Here is a 22,709-nt window from a genome sequence, read left to right on the forward strand (position 1 = left end):
CCTTTGCAAAACTGCATGATGTTGTCTGTAAACAAGAAACAGCCCATCCCAACACATTTCAAACTATAGTCAGCGACTTTAACCAGGCCTTTTTGAAGAAAAACCCTGCCCAATTATCACCAGCGCGTAACCTGTTGCACCAGAGGTCCCAACACACTGGACCACTCTACACTACGATAAGGAATGCCCATTGTTCCTTTTCTAGACCACATTTTGGCAAGTCGGATCATTTGGCTGTACTCCTGCTATCTGCTCACAGACAGAACCCAAAGAGCAAGGCTCCAGAGACCAAGACAACTAAGTGGTGGTCGCGGGAGGCTGAGGAGCGCATACGGGATTGCCTTGACAACACCAGAGTCATTACAGACGTTATTAAAATATCTGAGAATGAGTGTGTCCCCACGGAATCGTTCCCAATCAGAAGCCCTGGATGATCAATGAAATCCAGAACCTGCTGAGAACACAAATCTGGAGATCAAGATTGCTACAGGAGGTGCTGGTATGATCTCCGGAAAGCCCTCTCACAGGCGAAACGGATATTCACGACTAGACTGGAATCAATGGAGGACGCTCAACAGCTGTGGCAGGGGGCAGGGTTTGAATGCCAAAACCACCTACAAAGATAAATCTTGCGACATAGGGAACAGCCTCTTGTTCTATGTTTAAATAGTGCAGAACATTACAGCAACAGGGCAGGCCATTCAGCCCGTGAATTGGTGCTGGACTAATTAAACTAATCATTAAAAGCCGAACTAAACTAGTCCCTTCTGCCTGCTGAAGCCCATATCCCTCTGCGTGGTATAAACACAAGAGATCCTGCAGATGCTGGAAATCCAGAGTAACACGCAGTACGGAAACGAATAAACAGTCGACGTTTCAGGCTGAAGTCCTTCATCACCACTATTAAAGGGTCTTAGCCCGAAATGTCAACTGTTTATTCATTTCTATGGATGCTGCCTGACCTGCTGAGTTCCTCCAGCTTTTTATGTGGGTCCCTTTGCATATTTATGTGCCTGTCTTAGAGCCTCTTAAATGCTGTATCACCTTTGCCTGGTAGGTCACGTCAAACACCCATTACTCTCTGTGTAAGAACAAAACTTACCCCTCACACCATAGATGCATGTCCTCTGGTATTAGACATTCGACCCTGGAAAGAGCGGTCTTTGCGATGTCCATCCTGTCACCCCTCAGAATCTACAGGCTCACCTCTGACTCTAAATTCTAGAGTGTTGACCCATTCAACTTGATAATTTTTCACAAGGCAACCCCTCCATTTTAGTAATCAATCTAATTAGTGCTGTCTGTGTTGCCTTCAAGGCAAATTTATTCTTAAATAGGGAAACCAAAACTGGATGCAGTATTATGTGGCTGTGGTCTCCCCAATACCCCGTACAATCTGCTTACATTTGTACTCTACCCGCTTGCAGTGAAAAAACAGCACCCCATTTGGCTTCCCATTCTTCTGTCCTCTGGTTTGACAGGGGTGCAGGAGATGAATTGTATCCCTGGCTAATCTCTTCCAGGAGAAGAATGCTGCCATCCTCGTCTAGTCAGGCCCGTGTGTGACTTCAGACCCACCGATGTAGGCTGACTCCTCAATGCATCCTAAAGTGGCCCAGGAAGCCACTCAATTCGAGGGGAACGGAGGGCGGGCAATAAACGCTAGCAATTCCCGTCACCAGCTTTTGATTATTTCCGGTTATTTCTTTTTGTCCAGAAGTTAAAACCCATCAAATAGAAATTGGTTGACTTTTATTTACCTATTTCTCATTTCTAGTTATTCTCCCCATCATAATGGAAAAGCTGGAGAAGTATCCTTTCATGCAAGTAAGTGGATCTCATCTACTAGTAAAAAGCCTGAGGAAGTAAAATAAGTTTGTGCTGAAATAGTTGTTAACTCCATTAATCTACTGATGAAATGAAATCTGTTACTTGTCTGCACAGCAATGCTGACCTCACCTTGACACAGATGTTTCCTATGTCCTATCCACCTCTCTGTTCAAACTTGTTTTGCATTTTTCAGTTCTTGCACTTTATTTTTAATTTCCTTAACAGTCCTTTATAGCTGTATAAAGCCACAACTTTCCAGTGCTAGAATGCTCAGCTTTCTGCAGCTTTTCCTATTGAGTCAGAATCCATAAGGAGTTTAGTTCTGTAAAGAATTCGTACAGTTTGAAGCCCATAATCAACCTTGCTGTGTCTGTGTATCTGCTTTGTTTAAGGGTGTACTCAACCAGACTGGGGTTAGCTTTGCTGATTCTCTGACTTGTGTTATTTTGACTGTGGTTTAACATTCTGTTGGTTTTGTTGATCATTGCTCGTGCTTACTGTGATTCAGTGCAACTTTGCAGCATTCAGCAAACATCTGATGCTTTTAGCCAACGTCAGAGATAAATCTAAGACAACGCCCACAAAATGCTGGAGGATCTCAGCAGGTCAGGCAGCATCCATGGAAATGAATATACAGTCAATGTTTCGGCCTGTGACCCTTCACCAAGTGGGTGAAAGGTCTCAGCCTGAAGTGTCAACTGTTTATTCGTTTCCATGGATGTTGCCTGACCTGCTGAGATCCTCCAGCATTTTGTGTGTGTGAGTCTGCTCCTAAATGTGTCTTAAAAACAAGAGATTCTGCAGATCCAAAGGTGATTATCCACTTATGAAAATGTTTGCTCACAACTGATTGCATCATTGAATGAAATGACAACTTAGAATCAAGAACATGTTACTGGACAGGGAAGACTACTTGGGCCGAAACCAATGCTAAATAGTTATCATTGGAAGTCCAAAGAAGCTGAGGAGAATTCTTGTGGGCAGTTAGGGAGAGAGTTGTAAGGACATGCAAGGTAAGGGTGCTGGATATCTAATGAAAGAGAATATTAGCTGTGTATTGATGAGTTTGTTAGTTTAATGCTTCATTTCAGAAACCAGCTGTCAAGCAGGTTCTCATTTGCCTTTGCCAATGATTTTAAAAGGTGATACTGAACGCAGGTAAACTCCACCAGGTTAGGCTTGTTCTGAGCTGGACCTGCGCCAGATCAGCTTGTCAGATTCACAAAGTCCTCTAGATTGCCTTAGGGTGATATCTGACTGAGTCTAGATCAACAACAACAACATTACATCAGTCGTCCCACCTGTCACGGCGTGGGTTTCCTCCCAAATTTCAAAGACGTTCGGGTTAGGGTTAGCAAGTTGTGAGCATGCTACATTGGCGCCGGAAACGTGACATTTGCGGGCAGCCCCCAGCACATATTCGGACTGGGCTAATCATTGAAGCAAACAGTGCATTTCACTGTCTGTTTCATAGTCATAGTCATACTCATACTTTATTGATCCCGAGGGAAATTGGTTTTCCTTACAGTTGCACCATAAATAATAAATAGTAATAGAACCATAAATAGTTGAATAGTAATACATAAATAATGCCAGGAAATAAGTCCAGGACCAGCCTATCAACTCAGGGTGTCTGACCCTCCAAGGGAGGAGTTGTAAGGTTTGATGGCCACAGGCAGGAATGACTTCCTATGACGCTCTGTGCTGCATCTCGGTGGAATGAGTCTCCGGCTGAATGTACTCCTGTGCCCACCCAGTACATTATGTAGTGGATGGGAGACATTGACCAGGATGGTATACAACTTAGACAGCATCCTCTTTTCAGACACCACCGTGAGAGAGTCCAGTTCCATCCCCACAACATCACTGGCCTTACGAATGAGTTTGTTGATTCTATTGGTGTCTGCTACCCTCAGCCTGCTGCCCTGGCACACAACAGCAAACATGATCACACTGGCCACCAGTGTTCGTACTTGTGACAAATAAAGCCAGTCTTAATGTTTATTTCTTCCTTAAGCCTTGGAGACTCCAGGTTTACTTTAGTATCACTAATATTGGATGCACAGGGACAACAGGTCAAGATTAGTGTCACTTGCAGTAAATTGGCAATGTATCTTTTTTTTTGTTTTATTTAAAGATATCAGGCTCTTCGGCCCAACAAGCCCGGGCCTCCCAATTACATCCATGTGTCCAATTAACCTACTAACCCGTACATCTTTGGAGTGTGGGAGGAAACCAGAGCACCCGGAAGAAACCCATGTGGTCATGGGGAGAACATACAAACTCCTCACAGACAGTGGGGGAGAAGAGCCTGAGTAACTCGCACTGTAATAGTGTTATGCTAATCTGGAGTAACACGCACAAAATGCTGGAGGAACTCAGCAGGTCAGGTAGCATCTACGGAATAAACAGACGTTTTGGGCCGAGACCCTCCATCAGGACTGCAGAATAATCTGGCAGCTATGCTGTTGAAAGATTTGAGTTTAGGGCAAGCAACAGGAGGAGAGATGAACAGATGAATCAAGAGAGTGGCTAAAATTACAAAATCATACAAAATAGGAAGAATATCTTTTGAAAACCCCTACTATTAGGGAATCAACAAGTCTGGATTTAAAATTTAGGACATGGAAATACAGGGCTATAGGTTTTAAATCCAGACTTACTGATTTTCTAATACACAAAATTCTGGAGAACTCTGCAGGTCAGGCAGCATTTATGGAGAGGAATAAAGAGTCAACGTTTTGGGCTGAGACCCTTTATCAGGATCAAGTCTTATTGAAGGGTCTTGGCCCACAATGTCAACTGTTTATTCCTCTCCATAGACGCTGCCTGACCTGCTGAGTTCCTCCAGCACTTAGTGTGTGTTACTCTGGATTTCCAGCATCTGCAGAATCTCCTGTGTTTATGATTCCCTATTGGTTGCTTCTTTAGGCAATCAGCAAGTTAGGATTTAAAAACTAGGACACTGAAATATAGGGCCCTGGGTTTTAAATCCAGACTTGATGATTTCCTAAAGAAACAACAGTTTAGGGCAACACACAAAATTCTGGAGGAACTCAGCAGGTCATGCAGCATCTGTGGAGGGGATTGGACAATCAACAATTTGGGTCGAGACACATCGACTGGACTGAAAAGACCACCATCCAGTTCATTTTCACCAACTGGTAACACCTGACAGCACATCTCTCCTGATCACTGAGGCAACGTTGCTCATTCCCTCTTAACTCCTACACCCTATCTCAAAATGGCGAAAGTATCACAGACCGCTCTCACCTGCTCTGCGGCCAAGCACAAAACCTGATGAAGGATCTGGGAGGAAGCTGAAGCAGCCAGAGGGGGAAATACGCACAGCAATAATGGAGATCAGGATGGAAACCAGTCCACAAAGTGTAACACACACACACACAAAATGCTGGTGGAACGCAGCAGGCCAGGCAGAGGTACAGTCAGCGTACTCCTCTTCCTACATTAACTCGTAATAAGACAGCACAAAAAAATTGATTTAGGAATGTGTCCATTGTTGTGAAAAGATTGAACAAGTTGGGAGGAGGAGGACAGTTTCTTTAAAGAAGATCAAAGAGATTAGCTTTATTTGTCACATGTACATTGAAAAATAGGATGAAATGCATTGTGTACGTCAACAATCAACACAATCTGGAAGTGCTGAGAGCAGCTCGCAAGTCCTACTTTTCTTCCAGGGCCAACATAGCATGCCCACAAGTCACTACCCCTAAGCTCTAGGTCTCTGGAATTTGGAAGGAAACCAGAGCACCTGGAGGAAACCCAGGTGGACCAAAAGAGGACATAAGAGAGCCTTGCGGGCAGCAGCAGAATTGAAGCCAGACTGTTGGCATTGTAATAGAGCTGTGCCAACCACTAATCTATGCCACCCAAGAGGACCAGGGGTCTGGGCATTGCATATTAAATACTAGGCTGAACATAAGAAGTTTCACACTGAGAACAGGAAGAACGGGAGATGCAAGGTTGTGCTTTCACTTTAAACAAGTATTGCGCCAATGTAGAGATGAGATTGGCTGAGAGCATAAAGGAAGAGATGCAGAATAGGCATGAAACAAGATGGGTAAATGTGTTCAGAACTATTCACTGACATGGTCCGACACGGTCTAGTAGGAATAATTGTTAACAAGTACGTCACCGGGACCGGACGAGATGTACCCTACACTCCTGTGGGAGACAAGGGAGGAGATTGTTGAGCCTCTGGCAATGATCTTTGCATCATCAATGAGGACGGGAGAGGTTCCGGAGGATTGGAGGATTGCGGATGTTGTTCCCTGATTCAAGAAAGGGAGTAGAGATAGCCCAGGAAATTATAGACCAGTGAGTCTTACTTCAGTGGTTGGTAAGTTGATGGAGAAGATCCTGAGAGGCAGGATTTATGAACATTTGGAGAGGCATAATATGATTAGGAATAGTCAGCATGGCTTTGACAAAGGCAAGTCGTGCCTTACAAGTCTGATTGAATTTTTTGAGGATGTGACTAAACACTTTAATAAAGGTAGAGTCGTAGATGTAGTGTATATGGATTTCAGCAAGGCATTTGATAAGGTACCCCCTGCAAGGCTTACTGAGAAAGTAAGGAGGCATCGGATCCAAGGGGACATTGCTTTGTGGATCCAGAACTGGCTTGCCCCTCTGGCTGCTCCAGCTTCCTCCCCGATCCTTCATCAAGTTATAGATGGGTCATATTCTGCATGGAGGTCGGTGACCAGTGATGTGCCTCAAGAATCTGTTCTGGGACCCCTACTCTTTGTGATTTTTATAAAATTTTTATGGATGAAGAAGTGAAGGGATGGTTTAGTAAATTTGCTGATGGCACAAAGGTTGGGGGTGTTGTGGATAGTGTGGAGGGCTGTCAGAGGTTACAGCGGGACATTGATGCAAAACTGGGCTGAGAAGTGGCAGATGGAGTTCAACCCAGATAAGAGTGAGGTGGTTCATTTTTTAAATTTTTTTTTTGCTCAGCATAACAAAACTTTCAATTTTCGGATACACTTACATTTACATTTCTTCCCCTCACAGATATCAGGTATGAGAACACTTACATCGAAATGTAGACATCACCACAACATCCTATACAAAAGCCCTTATTAGTATAGCAGACAGGTTTACATCTATATACTGCAGAAAAGGTTGCCATGTTTTATGAAAACTATTTGTTTTTGAGTGTACCATACATGTCAAAAAGTCCAAAGGAATGTATTCCATGATTAATTTACGCCAACCAAAAAGTCCAGGGGCCTTATCGGATATCCAACGAAGTAAAATGTTCTTCCTTGCACAAAAAGTCAGGATGTTAAAAAGTTTTTTCTGATGTGCATTAATAATACGACTGCTGGGTAAGCCTAAGAGAAAAGACACTGGGTCCAGTTCAAGCTCCATCTTCAGAATCTTTTCCATTTCACCCAAAATATCACTCCAGTATGCCTGAAGTTTGGGACAAGTCCAGAAACAGTGGGTGAAAGTTCCAGTATTTACTTTACATTTAGAACACATTGGAGAAACCCCCATCTTAAATTTCGAGAGACGATCTGGAGTCAGATGGGCTCTATGCAGAATTTTGAGTTGCAATGCTTTAGTTCTATTACAAACTGATATTTTCTTTGCATTATCACAGATGTCTTGCCATGTTTCAGCTGTAATTTCTACTCCCAGCTCTTCCTCCGAGACCCTTCCCAGCTGCTCTGCCTCTCCACAAGAACATTCCCTCAGGATGCTGTAAAAAGTACTGATGGAGACTTCACCCTTAGAACAAAACACCCTCTTTTCTATGTCAGAACTATAGAGATCAGTTAACAATTATGTTTTTTTCTGTATATAATCTCTTATCTGAAAGAAACGAAAAAGATCCTTATTGGGTATGTTAAATATCTGTACTATTTGACTAAAAGAGAGCATCGTTCCTTCATCAAACAAATCTCCTAGGTGGAAAATACCCTTAGAAATCCAAAGTTTAAATCCAGAATCCGCTATGCCAGGCTGAAAATCTGGACTGCCGGTTATTGGAGTGAAGGGTGATATTTTTGCTGCATTGCCCTCAATTTGTCCCACCACCCTCCAAGCCCTGACTGTATTAGTTGTTATTGGATTGCAACAATATTCCTGAACTAGTTTCATCTTATTGAGGAAAAGCAAACTAATAAGAGGGCACTTTGCTTGTAAAGCTTCAATGTCCAGCCAAATTGAGGAGGGTCCCTAGAAACACAGTCAACCACATAAAATCAAAAGGAACTTAATTGATATTTTTTGATGTCTGGAAAATCCACACACCCTAGACTACTGGGAAGCTGTAACTTAGACATTTTAATACAGGGTCTTTTTTTGTTCCAGATGAAAGAAACAAACCAGCCATTTATTTTTTTAAGTATTTGTTGGGTAAAAGTGACTGGAATCATTCATAATGGGTAGAGCAGACAAGGAAGAATGTTCATTTTGAGCAAGGATATTCAGCCAAGTCAAGAAATGGGAAGAGCGCTCCACCGCTCAAGATCTTGTTTGATTTTGTCAAATAACTGTGTAAAGTTAGCTTTGAACAATTGATCATACGTAGGTGTGATAAATATACCTAAGTAAACAAACCCTGTCTGTGACCATTTAAAGGGGAAAACACCCTAAGTGTCAGGTACCTGCTGCAGATTCCCCAGAGGCATAGCCTCTGATTTAGTAAAGTTGATTTTATAACCTGAAAAGGCTAAATGAATTGGTGCATTGTATAAGGTGGTGCACTGATATAGCAGGGTTTGATAAGAAAATTAGAACATCATCCACATACAATGTAATTTTATGTGACTTTAGTCCTATGTATGGAGCAGATATTCTTGGGGTCTCGCCAGATAATCTCAGCCAATGGCTCGATCACAAGTGTGAAAAGTAGTGGTGATAAAGGGCAGCCCTGCCGGCTGCCCTTCACAATACTAAAATTATCCGACCTAATACCATTAGTGAGAATCACAGCCAAAAGGTCATTATAAAGAACCTTCACCAACTTAATAAGATTATTGCCCAAACCAAATCGTTCTAAAGTGAAAAAAAGATACGGCCATTCGACACGATCAAAGGCCTTTTCTGCATCTAAGGAAACCACCAAGCCGTCCACTGCCTGTTGCTGACATGCCTGAATCACATTAATTAATCTTCTGATATTGTTAGATGATTTACGGCCTTTTACAAAACCCATTTGATCCTCTTTTATGATAAAGGGTAACACAGTTTCTAATTGCAGCACTAAGGTTTTCGATAAGATTTTAAAGTTAACATTTAACAATGAAATAGGCCTGTAGGAGGCACAGTCTTCAGGGCTCTTTCCTTTCTTAAGAATTAGGGAGATATTAGCTTCTCTCAATGATGGTGGGAGGAGACCACAATTAAATGCATGATTGAACATGTTTAGCGTTGGCTCTGATAATAACCCTGTGAACTCATTATAGAATTCACTACTGAGTCCATTAGGACCAGGGGCCTTCCCACTTTGGAGCTGTCTCACAGCCTCCTGTATCTCATGTATAGATAACAGAGCATTGAGGAGAGACTCTTGTTCAGAAAAAATGCCCAGGAGATCTAAATTCCTGAAAAAGGACTCCATCCTAGATTGTCCATTATTACATTGCTCAGATTGATACAGTTTAGAATAAAAATTCTTAAACACAACATTAATAATTTTAGAATACTAGTGAGGGCTCCTGTCCCATCCCTAATTGAAGCAATAGGCTGAGAGGCATTTTTCTTTCTAGCTAAATAAGCCAAATACCTACCTGGTTTCTCACCATCTTCAAACAATCGTCATTTAGCAAATGTCAATTTTCTTTTGGCTGCTTGTGTAAGTAAAGAGTTTAGTGTACAGTGTAGGACTGTGGTATTCTGTAACTTGGCTACAGAAGGCTTATTAATATAATCCTTCTCAGCTGCCGCAGGCCTTGCATGCACCAGGCGCTGCTGTTCCGCAGCTTGTCGCTTCTTACGAGCAGAGTAGGAGATAATTAATCCCCTTGCACAGGCCTTAGCGGTTTCCCACAGCATCGATGGACTACTAGCTGATTTGGAATTAATAGATAGGAAAGTTTTGAATTCGGAAGTAAAGTAGTCTATAAATTTATTATCTTTTAGAATAAAAGGATTCAACCTCGAATGTCTAGATCATGCTGAATTATCTTTGGGCTTAATATTTAAATATACTGCTGCATGGTGAGAAATAGTGATATTTCCAATTGTGCAGGATACAACTAAATCTAGGAGCTTTTTGGGGGTTAGAAAAAAGTCTAATCTGGTGAAACGCTTGTGTGGATTAGAAAAAAAATGTAAAGTCTTTGTCTGAGGGATGTAACAACCTCCAGATATCCACAAGTCCTGGTTCTCCCCATAAGTCCATGATTTGATTGGACTGTGAGGAGAGCAATGGGGGACCAGTGGGTCCATGAGACAATTAAAATCCCCACCTATAATAATGTTTTGTATTGTAAAGCTTGTAAGTTTGGAAAAAGCATCTGTTAGGAATTTGAGAGGATGAGCTGGAGGGCAGTAAACATTGAGAATACCATATTCCTCTCCATATATTGAAGCCTTAACAATCACAAATCTCCCATACCTATCCTTAATGCAGTCTAATAACTTAAAAGGTAAGTTCTTCCTAATTAAAGTGACCACCCCCCTACTCCTGCTATTAAAAGATGAAAAATAGACTTGATCAAATCCACTCTGTTGCAGTTTTAGATGTTCTTTATCATTTAAATGTGTCTCCTGCAATAAGGCTATATCTACCCTTTCCTTTTTCAGGTTTAGTAGGATTTTCTTTCTCTTGATCGGTGAGTGACTCCCCTTAATGTTCCATGTGCACAATTTTAATATATTACTAGTCATAACCCTTTATGACAATCATGTGACTCCGGAGGAGAAGAAACCTGACTTGAGATGAGCTGAGCAGCAATAAGTAAAGAAAAGCACAAAAAACAAAGCGCCAACAGCGCTGAACAAGAGGACTTTACCCACACTTAAAGGGGATATCTGAACCTTCTAGCAGCCCATATTCTGCCCCACTGCTAATATGGCATTTAACATAGTCAAAAATTAAAACAGGGCATCATTTATCAATCCACCGATTTGTTACCGTCATGTTTAAACTTCATCAGGCTGGAGCAGCGCCGCTAATTTAAACAAATAATGAAACTGTATCAATCAAAACAAACAGGTTACCCATCCTATAGGATATCTTGCTGTCGAGTAATGAAAAGGTAAAATAAAGCGACCATCGAGCATGTTATCGTCCAAAAACCAGGGCTACACAATATACTGTATACATTCTTTAGCCGAACGTGTCCACAAAAGCCTTAGCTTTGCCAGGAGAATCAAATATCTTGGTGGTCCCGTTGTAGGTGAGTTTCAGCGCCACTGGGTATAGCATAAAGACTGGATTCTGGATTCCCTCAGCTGCTTCTTTACCTGGTTGAACTCCTTGCGCTTCCAAATAACGGCTGCCGAAAAATCTTGAAAAAACATAAGCCTGGATCCCTCATATATTAAAGCCTGGGCATCAGTCGCGCGGCACCGCGAAGCTTATCGCTCTTTGCTTATCACCAAAATTATGGAACCACATGAGGACAGGTGGAGGGTGTTGGCCTGGGCCTGGTTTTGGCGCCAGCGTACGGTGAGCTCTTTCCACTTTAATCCGTCCAGCCTTGGTTTCCAAATCAAGGAAATTAGGCAGCCTGCCCTCAAAAAACTTTGCCGGTTGGCTGCCTTGTGTACTTTCAGTTAGACCAATGATTCGTATATTCTTCCTCCTACCTCTTCTCAAGATCATCGATATAGTCAGACAGGCTTTGAACTTGCTTTGCTAGCGCCCAGATGCGGCTTTGGGTATGATCAGTTACAGTTTCTACCACGGAGACTCGGCCCTTGGCTTCGATCGTTCTTGTATCAAGATTTTTAAGCTCCAAAGTGTGGTTCTGGAGTGTTAGAGAGAGTGGAGCCAGCTTCTCGTCCATCATTTTGGATATGTTCTCCGTAACTTCCTGTATTACTTGACGAAAAGCAAGGTCCAACGTGTTAGCATAGCGAGTAGTAGCTAGCTCCTCAGCCCCGGGCGAACGCTCTGTGCAGTCCACCTTGGCCGCCTTTTTAGTACCTTTCGATGACATGGTGTTGAAACAGCTCAAAAATACTCATCAATGTTCATGTCATTAAATCTGACACTTGGGCATTTTAAAAAAAGTTGAAACGGGTAGGCTTATATGGGAAATTATCAGTGTTGCGGTGCTGAGCTCAGCAAAGCAGACTTTTCACTGCACCGCCATCTTGAAACCCGAGGTGGTTCATTTTGGTAGGTCAGATATGATGACAGAATAGAATCAGAGGGATCTTGGGGTCCGAATCCATAGGACACTCAAAGCTGCTGGGCAGGTTGACTCTGTGGTTAAGAAGGCATATGGTGCATTGGCCTTCATCTATTGTGGGATTGAATTTAAGAGCCGGGAGGTAATGTTGCAGCTATATAGGACCGTGGTCAGACCCCATTTGGAGTACTGTGCTCAGTTCTGGTCACCTCACTATAGGAAGGATGTAGAAATAGAAAGGGCGTAGGGGAGATTTACAACGATGTTGCCTAGATTGGGGAGCATGCCTTATGAGAATAGGTTGAGCCTTTGCTCCTTGGAGTGATGGAGGATCAGAGGTGTACAAGATGATGAGAGGTATTGATGGTGTGGATAGTCAGAAGCTTTTTCCCAGGGCTGAAATTGCTAGCATGAGAAGGCATAGTATTAAGGTGCTTGGAAGTAGGTACAGAGGAGATGTCAGGGTTAAGTTTTTTACACAGAGAGTGGTGAGTGCGTGGAATGGGCTGCCGGCAACCGTAGTGGAGGCAGATACGATAGGATCTTTTAAAAGACTCCTGGACAGGTACATGGAGCTTAGAAAAATAGAAGGTTATGAGTAACCCTAGGTAATTTCTAAGGGAAGGACATGTTCAGCACAGCTTTGTGGGCCGAAGGACCTGAGTTGTGCTATCGTGCTGTAGGTTTTCTATGTTTTTGTTTCTAAATGGTTATGTTTTTGTGCTCTATGTTCTCCAGTTCAGGTTCGTCCTTCTTAAGTTAATTAGTTGTAATTGGGTGATGTGGGTTCATTGGCCCATAAGGACACGTTACTGCACTGTATCTTAAATAAAAGGTTCACTTATTATCAAAGTTACAACCCAGAAGAAGAGTTTCAGAATTATATACTCTGATAATAAATGAACCTTTTATTTAAGATACAGCACAGTAACAGGTCCTTATGGCCCAATGACCACCGAAGCCCCTTTGATCATACTTGTTTACCACCACACCCCACTCCAAATGATGATCACATCACTGACCCCTGGCACCTGATCCTTGCCATTCACAATATCACTCCTGGACTTACCGACCCAAGAGAAGGTCCAGCTGAAGGGTCTCAACCTGAACTGTCGGCTATTTCCCTCCACAGATGTTGCCTGACCACCTGAGTTCCTCCGGAATCTTGTGTGTTGCTCCAGATCTTGGTATGTGCAGTCTCTTGCATCCCTAAGAGAAGATCATACCTGATAGGAGGCTTGTTTACTGGGCATTGTCACTGCCGAGTTTCTAAGCAATCAGCCTATAGACAAGAACATCTCATGTTCACTCCTTGGAAAAGAAACTGGATTACTTCCTTCTGCAACTGACCCAGCACGAGATGAGGAACTGCTGTGTGTTTATTCTTACAGAAACATGGCTCCAGGACAACATCTCGTGCAGCAACAAACTTCAGGCTGTGCTGCTCAGGGACTTGTGTTCATATTATTTGTCACTGTATGTGCTGTAACGTAACTAGATGTGCTATGTGTGACTCTATGTACTGTGGTTTTTCACCTTGGCCCCAAAGGAAGGATGTTTGGTTTAGCTGTATAACGTTCTTGACAATAGACTTGAACTTGAACTGTTTGTTGTATCCTTGCAAGTGGTAGTCAGATTCCAAGCCAGTGTATTTACTTCCAGCCAAATGACTGGAATCATTCCAGAATGATCATCCCACAACACCTCCTCCCTCCATTCCTCCAAACACCAATAATCCAGTCATCGGTCTCCTTCCACTGGGTTCCTGAACTCCACAAGTTCACAGCCTCCAGTAACAGCTACTTCCTCCCGAGTGTTAGACTTCATAACACCCACCCAACACACATATGCACACTATTTAAACAACCTGCCGTCCTCCCCCTCAGACACACTCTCATCCTGCACTGAGCACTTTCCATCTTTTATTGCTGCTGTTTCACCTATTTATATGACTGCTTGGTTATTATAATAGTGTCAGTAACATTATCCTGTCTTACATAAACATACACCTCACATTTTATATCAACCTGTCAGTCTTAGGCCACGCCACTCAGGGACTTGTTAATATTATTTTGTGACTGTATGTGAATTGTAATCCACTACATAATGGACTGGTTGGGCACAGGAGTACATTCAGCCAGAGACTCATTCCACCGAGATGCAACACAGAGTGTCATAGGAAGTCATTCCTCCCTGTGGCCATCAAACTTTACAACTCCTTCCTTGGAGGGTCAGACACCCTGAGCCAATAGGCTGGTCCTGGACTTATTTCCTGGCATAATTTACATATTACTATTTAGTTATGTATAGTTTTATTACTATTTAATTATTTATGCTGCAATTGTAACGAAAACCAATTTCCCTCGGGATCAATAAAGTATGACTAACTATATAACTGTGTGTGTGCGCCCTTAACTCCTGATGGAGTCGTCGGGGCGCCGTCATGACGAGCTTTTTTTTGGGTATACTGGTCGTACGGCGTGTCCTGGCGGAGCCCATCCCTCTCCAGGTTTCTTTTTTAAAACAAGTTCGAGTTGTTAGCTTGACACTCAACCCAGGCACGGATTGCAAGGGAGCCGGCCGGATTCGAACTCCGGATCTCTCACCCCGAAGTCCAGCACTGATGCCACTACGCCACCAGCCGATTATATATGCTGCGTGTGACTATATATACTGTGTTTTGCACCTTGTTCCCAGAGGTAGAATGTTTCATTTAGCTGTATACATGTCTATCATTGAATAACAAGAAACGTGAACTTTGAAGTTCACAGCCTCTACAGCAACATGTTTTGCTATCCTTAGGGAATCTGAGGACAGTAAAATGAACTATTTTTCATTTTTCACAAAGCGCCTACCAGGTGAGATCACTACTACTTCATGTGGCTGTCAGGGTTGACCCTTTGCATTTTTAATCTCACATTTATCTTTCTGCTTTTTGTTTGCAGAGGATTAAGTTCCTTCATGCCCCACTGCAAGTGACGCTGGTTGGATGCTTGTAAGTGAATGTGCTGTTCTTTAAATTCTTTGATGCCTTTTGTTTGGCAAGTATGTTCTCCCTCGTACATTCCTCAAACTGATCGCTTATCAGAAAATCTGCTAGGTATCAGCACAGTTGGGCAACTTGTTTTTTAAAACTTTATTTTAGTCAAAGCTATTTTGTTATTACAGCAGAAAATGAGCTTTATTACAGTAATCAATATAATCGCCTAATCAAACCTGTTGCAGTTTTGAAGATATTTTTTGAATAAAATACTCATAATCATTTTGCTAATAATTTTAGGATATGGTAATCTTAATAAATGTTTACAAAGTGTACACTAAAGATACTTAGTGACTCTTAAGCCTAAAACATAAGACATTTAAAACTAGACATTATAGGTTTAAGCTGAGAGGGTTCAAAGGTTCTCAGGGAAAGATTGTGATAGTCATGGAGCACTACAGCACAGAAACAGGCTGTTCGGCCCGTCTAGTCCATGCCAAACTGTTATTCTGCCTAATCCCATCGACTCGCACCTGAACTATCACCCTCCATACCTCCAAGTCATCGTGCCTCCCAAATTTCTGTTAAATGTTGAAATCGAACCGGCACTGCCTCCTCTGGCAGCTCGTTCTCCTTGCACCACCCTCTGAATGCAGAAGTTCCCCATCATGTTCCCCTGAAATATTTCACCTTCACCCTTAACCCATGACCTCCAGTTCTAGTCTCACCCAATCTCGGCAGAAAAACCTGTTTGCATTTTCCCTATCTGTACCCCTCATAATCATGCACACTTCGTGTCAAATTTCCCCTCATTCTCCTACACTTCAGGGAATAATGTCCTAACCTGTTCAACCTTTCCCTAGAACTCAGGTCCTCAAGACTTCAAGCCATATGCTTGTAAATCTTCTCTTTACTCTTTCAATCCTGAAACTTGAGGGGCAGGTGTTTACAAAGATGGTGGTGGGTATGTGGAATCCGCAGTTGGAGGAAGTGGTAGAGGCAGGTACGGTTTCAGCATTTAAGAGACAATTGGACAGGGGCACGGATAGGAAAGGATGAGAGGCTTATGGGCCAAACACCGGTAAGTGAGACTGGCTCAGATCCCTTGGTTGGTATGGAAGAGTTGGACCTTTATGACTCTGTAAGAACAATTTTGACATTAATCTGACGGTGTGATTAAGCCACACTCCCTTTCCAGCTCAACTTTTTCACTGCTGTAAAATTCTATTTGTGATGTAATTTAAACTGAAAAGTTTGACCAACAGTTGTACAGGTAATGGTAGTTACTGGTTTTGTCTGCAGAAACTCTTTCCTCTTCCCACCTCACTTCTAGTACAGTGAGAAAGATCAAGGCTCCCCCCGCCCACTGCCTCCCTGGTGTCATTTGTTTCCCCATTCAGCATGTTGAAAGATTTTAATTCTCCGTGTGTGCCCTCAGTCAGGTGACGGTAGACAATTCAACACATCTGAACCTGGTCCTAAACTTGCCAGCTGTGAAAAGCTGAAACAATCTTATCTCCAGGTGTTTCTGTTCAGACTGATCCTGCTGCACATAGCTGCACCAGAGTGACATTGGAACCTTTCACCATTTACCCTGTCTCAAATTCGAATTCTCTTTCCATTGACTGCAAGTTTACCCGATCATCAGCATCTCCTTGCTGACTGTCTCACTACACCCTGCCTCTGTTTGCAAACCAACTACCCCATCCTCAGCAGGCAGGGAGATGGGAGCCAGAGTGATAGAGCTGATCACAAGCGAGGGAAAATCTGCAGATGCTGGAAATCCGAGCATCTCACTCACACACACACACACACACACACACACACACACACACACACACACACACACACACACACAGTGCTGGAGGAACTCAGCAGGCCAGGCAGCATCTATGGAAAAGAGTACAGTCGACGTTTTGGACCGAGACCCTTCAGCAGGACGTCCTGAGGATGGGGTATTTGGTTTACAGAGGCAGTGTGTGGTGAGACTGCTAGGAAGGACAGGCTGATGATAGGGCAAAATTGTAGTCAACAAGATGAGCTGCAGTGTAAAAGGCGGATAAAATCGAAAAGGGTGATGAATACAGGACTGAAGGCGTTATATTTGAATGCAGGCAGTATAAGGAATAAAGTAGCTGATTTTGTAGCAGAGTTACAGATTGTCAGGGATGGTGGTGTGGACATCACTGAATCGTGGCTGAAAGAAGTTTATAGCTGGGAGCTTAACATCCAAGCATACACATTGTACCTCAAAGGACAGAGGGGGTGGCGTGGATCTGTTGGTGAAAGATTAAATTAAATCATTAGAAAGAGGTCCCTGCTTTCCCTCCCCCACCCCTTTATCTTTCCCCTTACTGGTTTTTCACCTGGAACCTACCAGCCTTCTCCTTCCCACCCTCCCCCCACCTTCTTTATAGGGCCTCTGCCCCTTCCCTCTACAGTCCTGACGAAGGGTTCTGGCCCAAAACGTCGGCTCATCATTTCCACGGATGCTGCCTGACCTGCTGAGTTCCTGCAGCGTGTTGTGTGTTGCTTTGACCCCAGCATCTGCAGAGTATTTTGTGACATAGGATTGGAAGGTGTAGAATCATTGTGTTTAAAGCTAAGAAACTGCAAGGGTAAAAAGACCCCCTGATGGGAGTTATATAAAGACTTCCAAATGGTAGCAAAGTTGTGGTCTATAAATTACAATGGGAGATAGAAAATGCATGTCAAAAGGGCAATGTTACAATAGTCATAGGGGACTTCAATATACAGTTAGATTGAGGAAATCAAGTTAGTGCTGGATCCCAAAAGCAGGGGTTCGTGGAATGCCTGTGAAATGGCTTTTTGGAGCAGCTGATGGTAGAGCCCACTAAATGATCAGCAATTCTGGATTGGGTGCTGTGCAATGAACTGGAATTTGTAAGAGAGGAAACCTTAGGGGAAATAGATCGTGATAGAATATGACAGAATTCACCCTGCAATTTGAGAAGGGGAAGCTAACGTCAGTTGTGTCAGTACTACAGTGGAGCAAAGGGAATTTCAGAGGCAATGGAGAGGAGCTGGCAAAAATCGATTGGAAGGAAACACTAGCTGGAATGACGGCAGAGCAGTAACAGCTAGTGTTTCTGGGAGTAATTCGGAAGGCACAGGATAGATACATCCCAAGGATGAAGAAGCATTCTAAAGAAAGAATAGCACAACCGTGGCTGACAAGAGAAGTCAAAACCAACATAAAAACCAAAGAGAAGACATATAATAGAGTAAAAATCAGTGGGAAGTTACAGGATTGGGAGGCTTATAAAAGCCAACAGAAGGCAACTAAAAAAATCATAAGAAAGGAAAAGGTGGAATACAAAGGTAAGCTGGCCAATAATATTGAAGAGAAATCCAAAAGTTTCTTCAGATAAATAAAATGATGTGGAGAGATAGTAATGGGGGACAAGGAAATGGCGAAAGAACTGACTATAAGTATTTTGCATCAGTCTTCATTGTGGAAGACACTAGCAGAATGCTGGAAATTCGAGAGTGTCAGGGGGCAGAAGTGAGTGAACCTGCAAGAAGAAGGTTCCTGGGAAGTGGAAGGGTCAGAATCTACTTCCAGGATGCCATCAGTAAGGGTGAATCAGGTAGCAGCACCGACAGAAATGATGGAAACCGTCAAATACTCCCATTTCAGCCTGCAACAGTTAAGAACCATAACTATGTCTAAGGTGTGTACGGTTAGTAATGACGTTTAAATGTGATTAAACAATCTGTCACTACTCAAAGCTGGAGGAAATGGATCGGACTCTGGTCAACACGCTGCCCCTTTAAGATGGCAAAAGAAGAGAGGTCATCGTGCTGGGCTAAAAGGATGTTTAAAAAATGAAGTTTTTGACTCAGAATACCGACTATCTTGCTGGTGAACGTACGGTCTCTGGTAAATAAAAATGAAGATCTCAGAGCTAGGGCGCTGTATCAGAGGGACATTAGGACCACTTGGGTCTCTTGTTTCACAGAATCTTGGTTAACCCTTTCCACTCCCAACATAGCGATTCAGATTGACGGGTTCACAATACACTGCCAAGGTGGGACTGCTGAGTCTTTCAAAGCCAGGGGTGCTGGAGTGATTGAACATGGTGGTACTGTCCCAGTCCTGTTCGCCAGACCTGGAACATCTTGGGATCAAGTGCCAACAATTTTACCTACCGTGGGAGATTTTAGCAATTGTTTTGGTAGTAGTGTACGTCCCACCTCATGCCAGTGTCAAACAGGGTCTAGACGAACTGAGCGATGTAATCAACAAGCATGAAACAGCATACCCTGATGCCTTCCCCATCATTTTGAGGGATTTTAACCAGGCCAGCTTGAAAAAGTCTCTAAATAATTACTACCAACAAATCACCTAGTACCAGAGGAAGCAACACACTGAACCACTGTTACATCACCACCAAGAACGCTTATTGTGCTGTCCCGTGCCCACACTTTGAAAAATCTCATCACCCAGCTGTACTTCTACTCCCTGAGTATAGGCAGAGACTGAAGACTGTAACACCAGTAGTGAGGATCAAGAAGGTATGGACAAGGGAGGCACAGGAGCGCCTACAGGACTGCTTTGAATCAGCGGACTGGACTGTATTCAGGGATTCATCTTCGAGCCTGGATGAGTATGTCACAGTCGTTACCGACTTCATTAAAACCTGTGTGGATGAGTGTATCCCTACGAAAGCTTACTGTACATTTCCAAACCAAAAGCCATGGATGAACCAGGAGGCTCAGCGTCTGCTGAGGGCTAAATCTGTGGCATTTAAGTCTGGTGACCCAGGTCTGTACAAGAAAACCAGGTGTGACTTGGGAGGGCTACTTCAAGAACGATAAAACAATTCTGAACAAGGTTGGAGGTGACATCGGATGCACGTCAACTCTGGCAGGGCTTGCAGGACATTACTTCCTACAAAGTGAAACCCAATAGCATGAATGGCAGCAACGCTTCATTACCAGATGATCACAACGCCTTCTATTCCCGCTTTGACAGGGAGAATAAAACCCCGCAGCTGTGAAGATCCCTGCTACACTCACTGACCCTGAGATCTCTGTCTCGGAGGCTGACATCAGGCTGTCTATCAGGAGGGTAAACCCTCGCAGGGCAGCAGGCCCCAATGGAGTACCTGGTAAGGCTCTGAAAACTTGTGCCAACCAACTGGTGGGTGTGTTCAAAGACATTTTCAATCCCTCACTGCTACGGTTGGGAGTTCCCACCTGCTTCAAAAGGTAAACAATTATACCAGTGCCCAAGAAAAGCAGTGTGAGCTGCCTTAACGATATCATCCAGTAGCACTCACATCTACAGTGATGAAATGCCTTGAGAGGTTGGTCATGGCTGGAATCAACTCTTGCCTCAGCAATGACTTGGACCCACTGTAATTCGCCTATCGCCAAAATAGGTCTACAGCAAATGCGATCTTAGTGGCTTTCCACATGGCCTTGGATCACCTGGAAAATGCAAATACCAATGTCAGGATGCTGTTTATTGACTATAGCTCAGCATTTAACATCGTCATTCCTACAGTCCTGATCAAAAAGCTACAGAACCTGGTCCTCTGTACCTCCCTCTGCAACTGGATCCTTGACTCCCTAACTGGAAAACCACAATCAGTATGGATTGGAGATAATGTCTCCACCTCGCTGACGATCAACACTGGTGCACCTCCGGGGTGTGTGCTTAGCCCACTGCTCTACTCTCTCTACACCCATGACTATGTGGCCAGGCACAGCTCAAATGTCATCTGTAAATTTGCTGGTGATGTAACCGTTGTTGGCAGAATCTCAGGTGGTGACAAGAGGGTGTACAGGAGTGAGATGGATCAGCTAGCTGAGTGGTGTCACAGCAACAACCCTGCACTCAATGTCAGAATCAGCTTTATTATCACCAGCATCTGTCCTGAAATTTGTTAACTTAGCAGCAGCACTACAGTGATAATATAGAAAGAAAATAAATAAATAAACAAATCAATTGAAGTAAATATGTACAGTACATGTATATTGAATCGATTAAAAATAGTGCAAAACCAGAAATAATATATATATTTTTTAAAAAGTAAGGTAGTGTTAATGGGTTCAATGTCCATTCAGAAATCAAAAGTAGAGCATGAGCAATTTCAAGTCCTGAGTGTCAAGATCTCTGAGGATCTAACCTGGTACCAGCATATCGACATAGCATAAAGAAGGCAAGAGGGTGACTATATGTCATTAGGAGTTTGAGGAGATTTGGTATGTCACCTACAACACTCAAACATTTCTGTAGGTGTACTATGCAGAGCATTCTGACTGGCTGCATCAGCGTCTGGTAGGGGAAGGGGTGGGGTGGGCTGGGGGGGTAGCTACTGCACAGGATCGAAGTATGTTGCAGAGAACTGTAAAATTAGTCAGCTCCATCATGGGCACTAGCTTCCGTAGTATCCAAGATGCCTTCAAGGAGTGGTGTCTCAAAAAGGTGGCATCCATCATTAAGGACCCTGGCCACCCAGGACATGCCCACTTCTCATTGCTCCCATCACGAAGGAGGTACAGAAACCTGAAGGAACACTCTCAATGATCAGGAACAGCTTCTACTCCTCACAAAGTTAACAAATTTCACAACATGTTCTGGCGATATTAAACCTGACTTTGATTCTGAAGGTAGATTAGTCATTTGGGCCACACAGTCTACACCCCAGGGTTCTGAAAGAGGTGGCTGAGGAGACTGCGGAGGCAATAGTAATGATATTTTAAGAATCGCTGGATTCTGGCATGGTTCCGAAGGACTGGAAAATTGCAAATGTCACTTAACTCTTCAAGAAGCAAGAGAGACAGAAGAAAGGAAATTATAGGCCAGTTATTCTGACCTAGTGGTTGGGAAGATGTTGGAGTTGATTGTTAAGGATATGGGTTCGGGGTATTTGGAGGTACATGATAAAATAAACTGAAGTCAGCATGGTTTTCTTAAGGGAAAATGTTGCCTGACAAATCTGTTGGAATCCTTTGAAAAAATAAAGCAGTTTAGACAAACAAGGAGAATTGGTGGATGTTGTGTTCTTGGATTTTCAGAACGTCTTTGACAAGGGACTTGACAAGTTAAGAGGAAAGATTCTAGCATGGATAAAGCACTGGCTAATTGGCGGGAAGCAAAGAGTGGGAATAAAGGGAGCCTTTGCTGATTGGTTGCCGGTGACTAGCAGTGTTCCACAAGGGTCTGTGTGGGACCAATTCTTTTTTATGTTATATGTCAGTGATTTAGATGACAGATTGATGGCTTTGTGGCCAAGTGTGTGGATGATACAAAGATACGCAAAGGGGCAGGTAGTGTTGGGGAAGCAGAGGGGCTACAGAAGGACTTGGATTAGGAGAAAGGGCTAAGAAGTGGCAGGTGGAATACAGTGTCGGGAAGTGTATGGTCATGTACTTTGGTAGAAGAAATTAAAGCATAGACAGTTTTCTAAAAGGGGAGAGAAATTAAAAAATCAGAGGTGCACAGGGACTTGGGAGTTCTTGCGCAGAATTCCCTGAAGGTTAATTTGTAGGTTGAGGTGGTGAGGAAGAAAAATGCAATGTTA

At 43.2% G+C, this 22,709-nt stretch overlaps 1 protein-coding gene across 3 annotated transcripts in view; it reads left to right on the forward strand.

Annotated features, from left to right (window-relative positions):
• Positions 1-22,709, forward strand: part of sfxn2 (sideroflexin 2) — a 142,104-nt gene that overhangs the window by 101,328 nt on the left and 18,067 nt on the right. For all 3 annotated transcript variants that reach the window (XM_063071286.1, XM_063071284.1, XM_063071285.1), the window contains 2 exons: positions 1,778-1,827; positions 15,119-15,168. In XM_063071286.1, the coding sequence (XP_062927356.1) occupies positions 1,778-1,827; positions 15,119-15,168 (100 nt within the window). The remainder of the gene's footprint in view (positions 1-1,777; positions 1,828-15,118; positions 15,169-22,709) is intronic.

The sequence above is a fragment of the Mobula hypostoma genome, chromosome 19 (assembly GCF_963921235.1).
Source record: "Mobula hypostoma chromosome 19, sMobHyp1.1, whole genome shotgun sequence".
In the NCBI taxonomy this organism is placed as follows: domain Eukaryota; kingdom Metazoa; phylum Chordata; class Chondrichthyes; order Myliobatiformes; family Myliobatidae; genus Mobula; species Mobula hypostoma.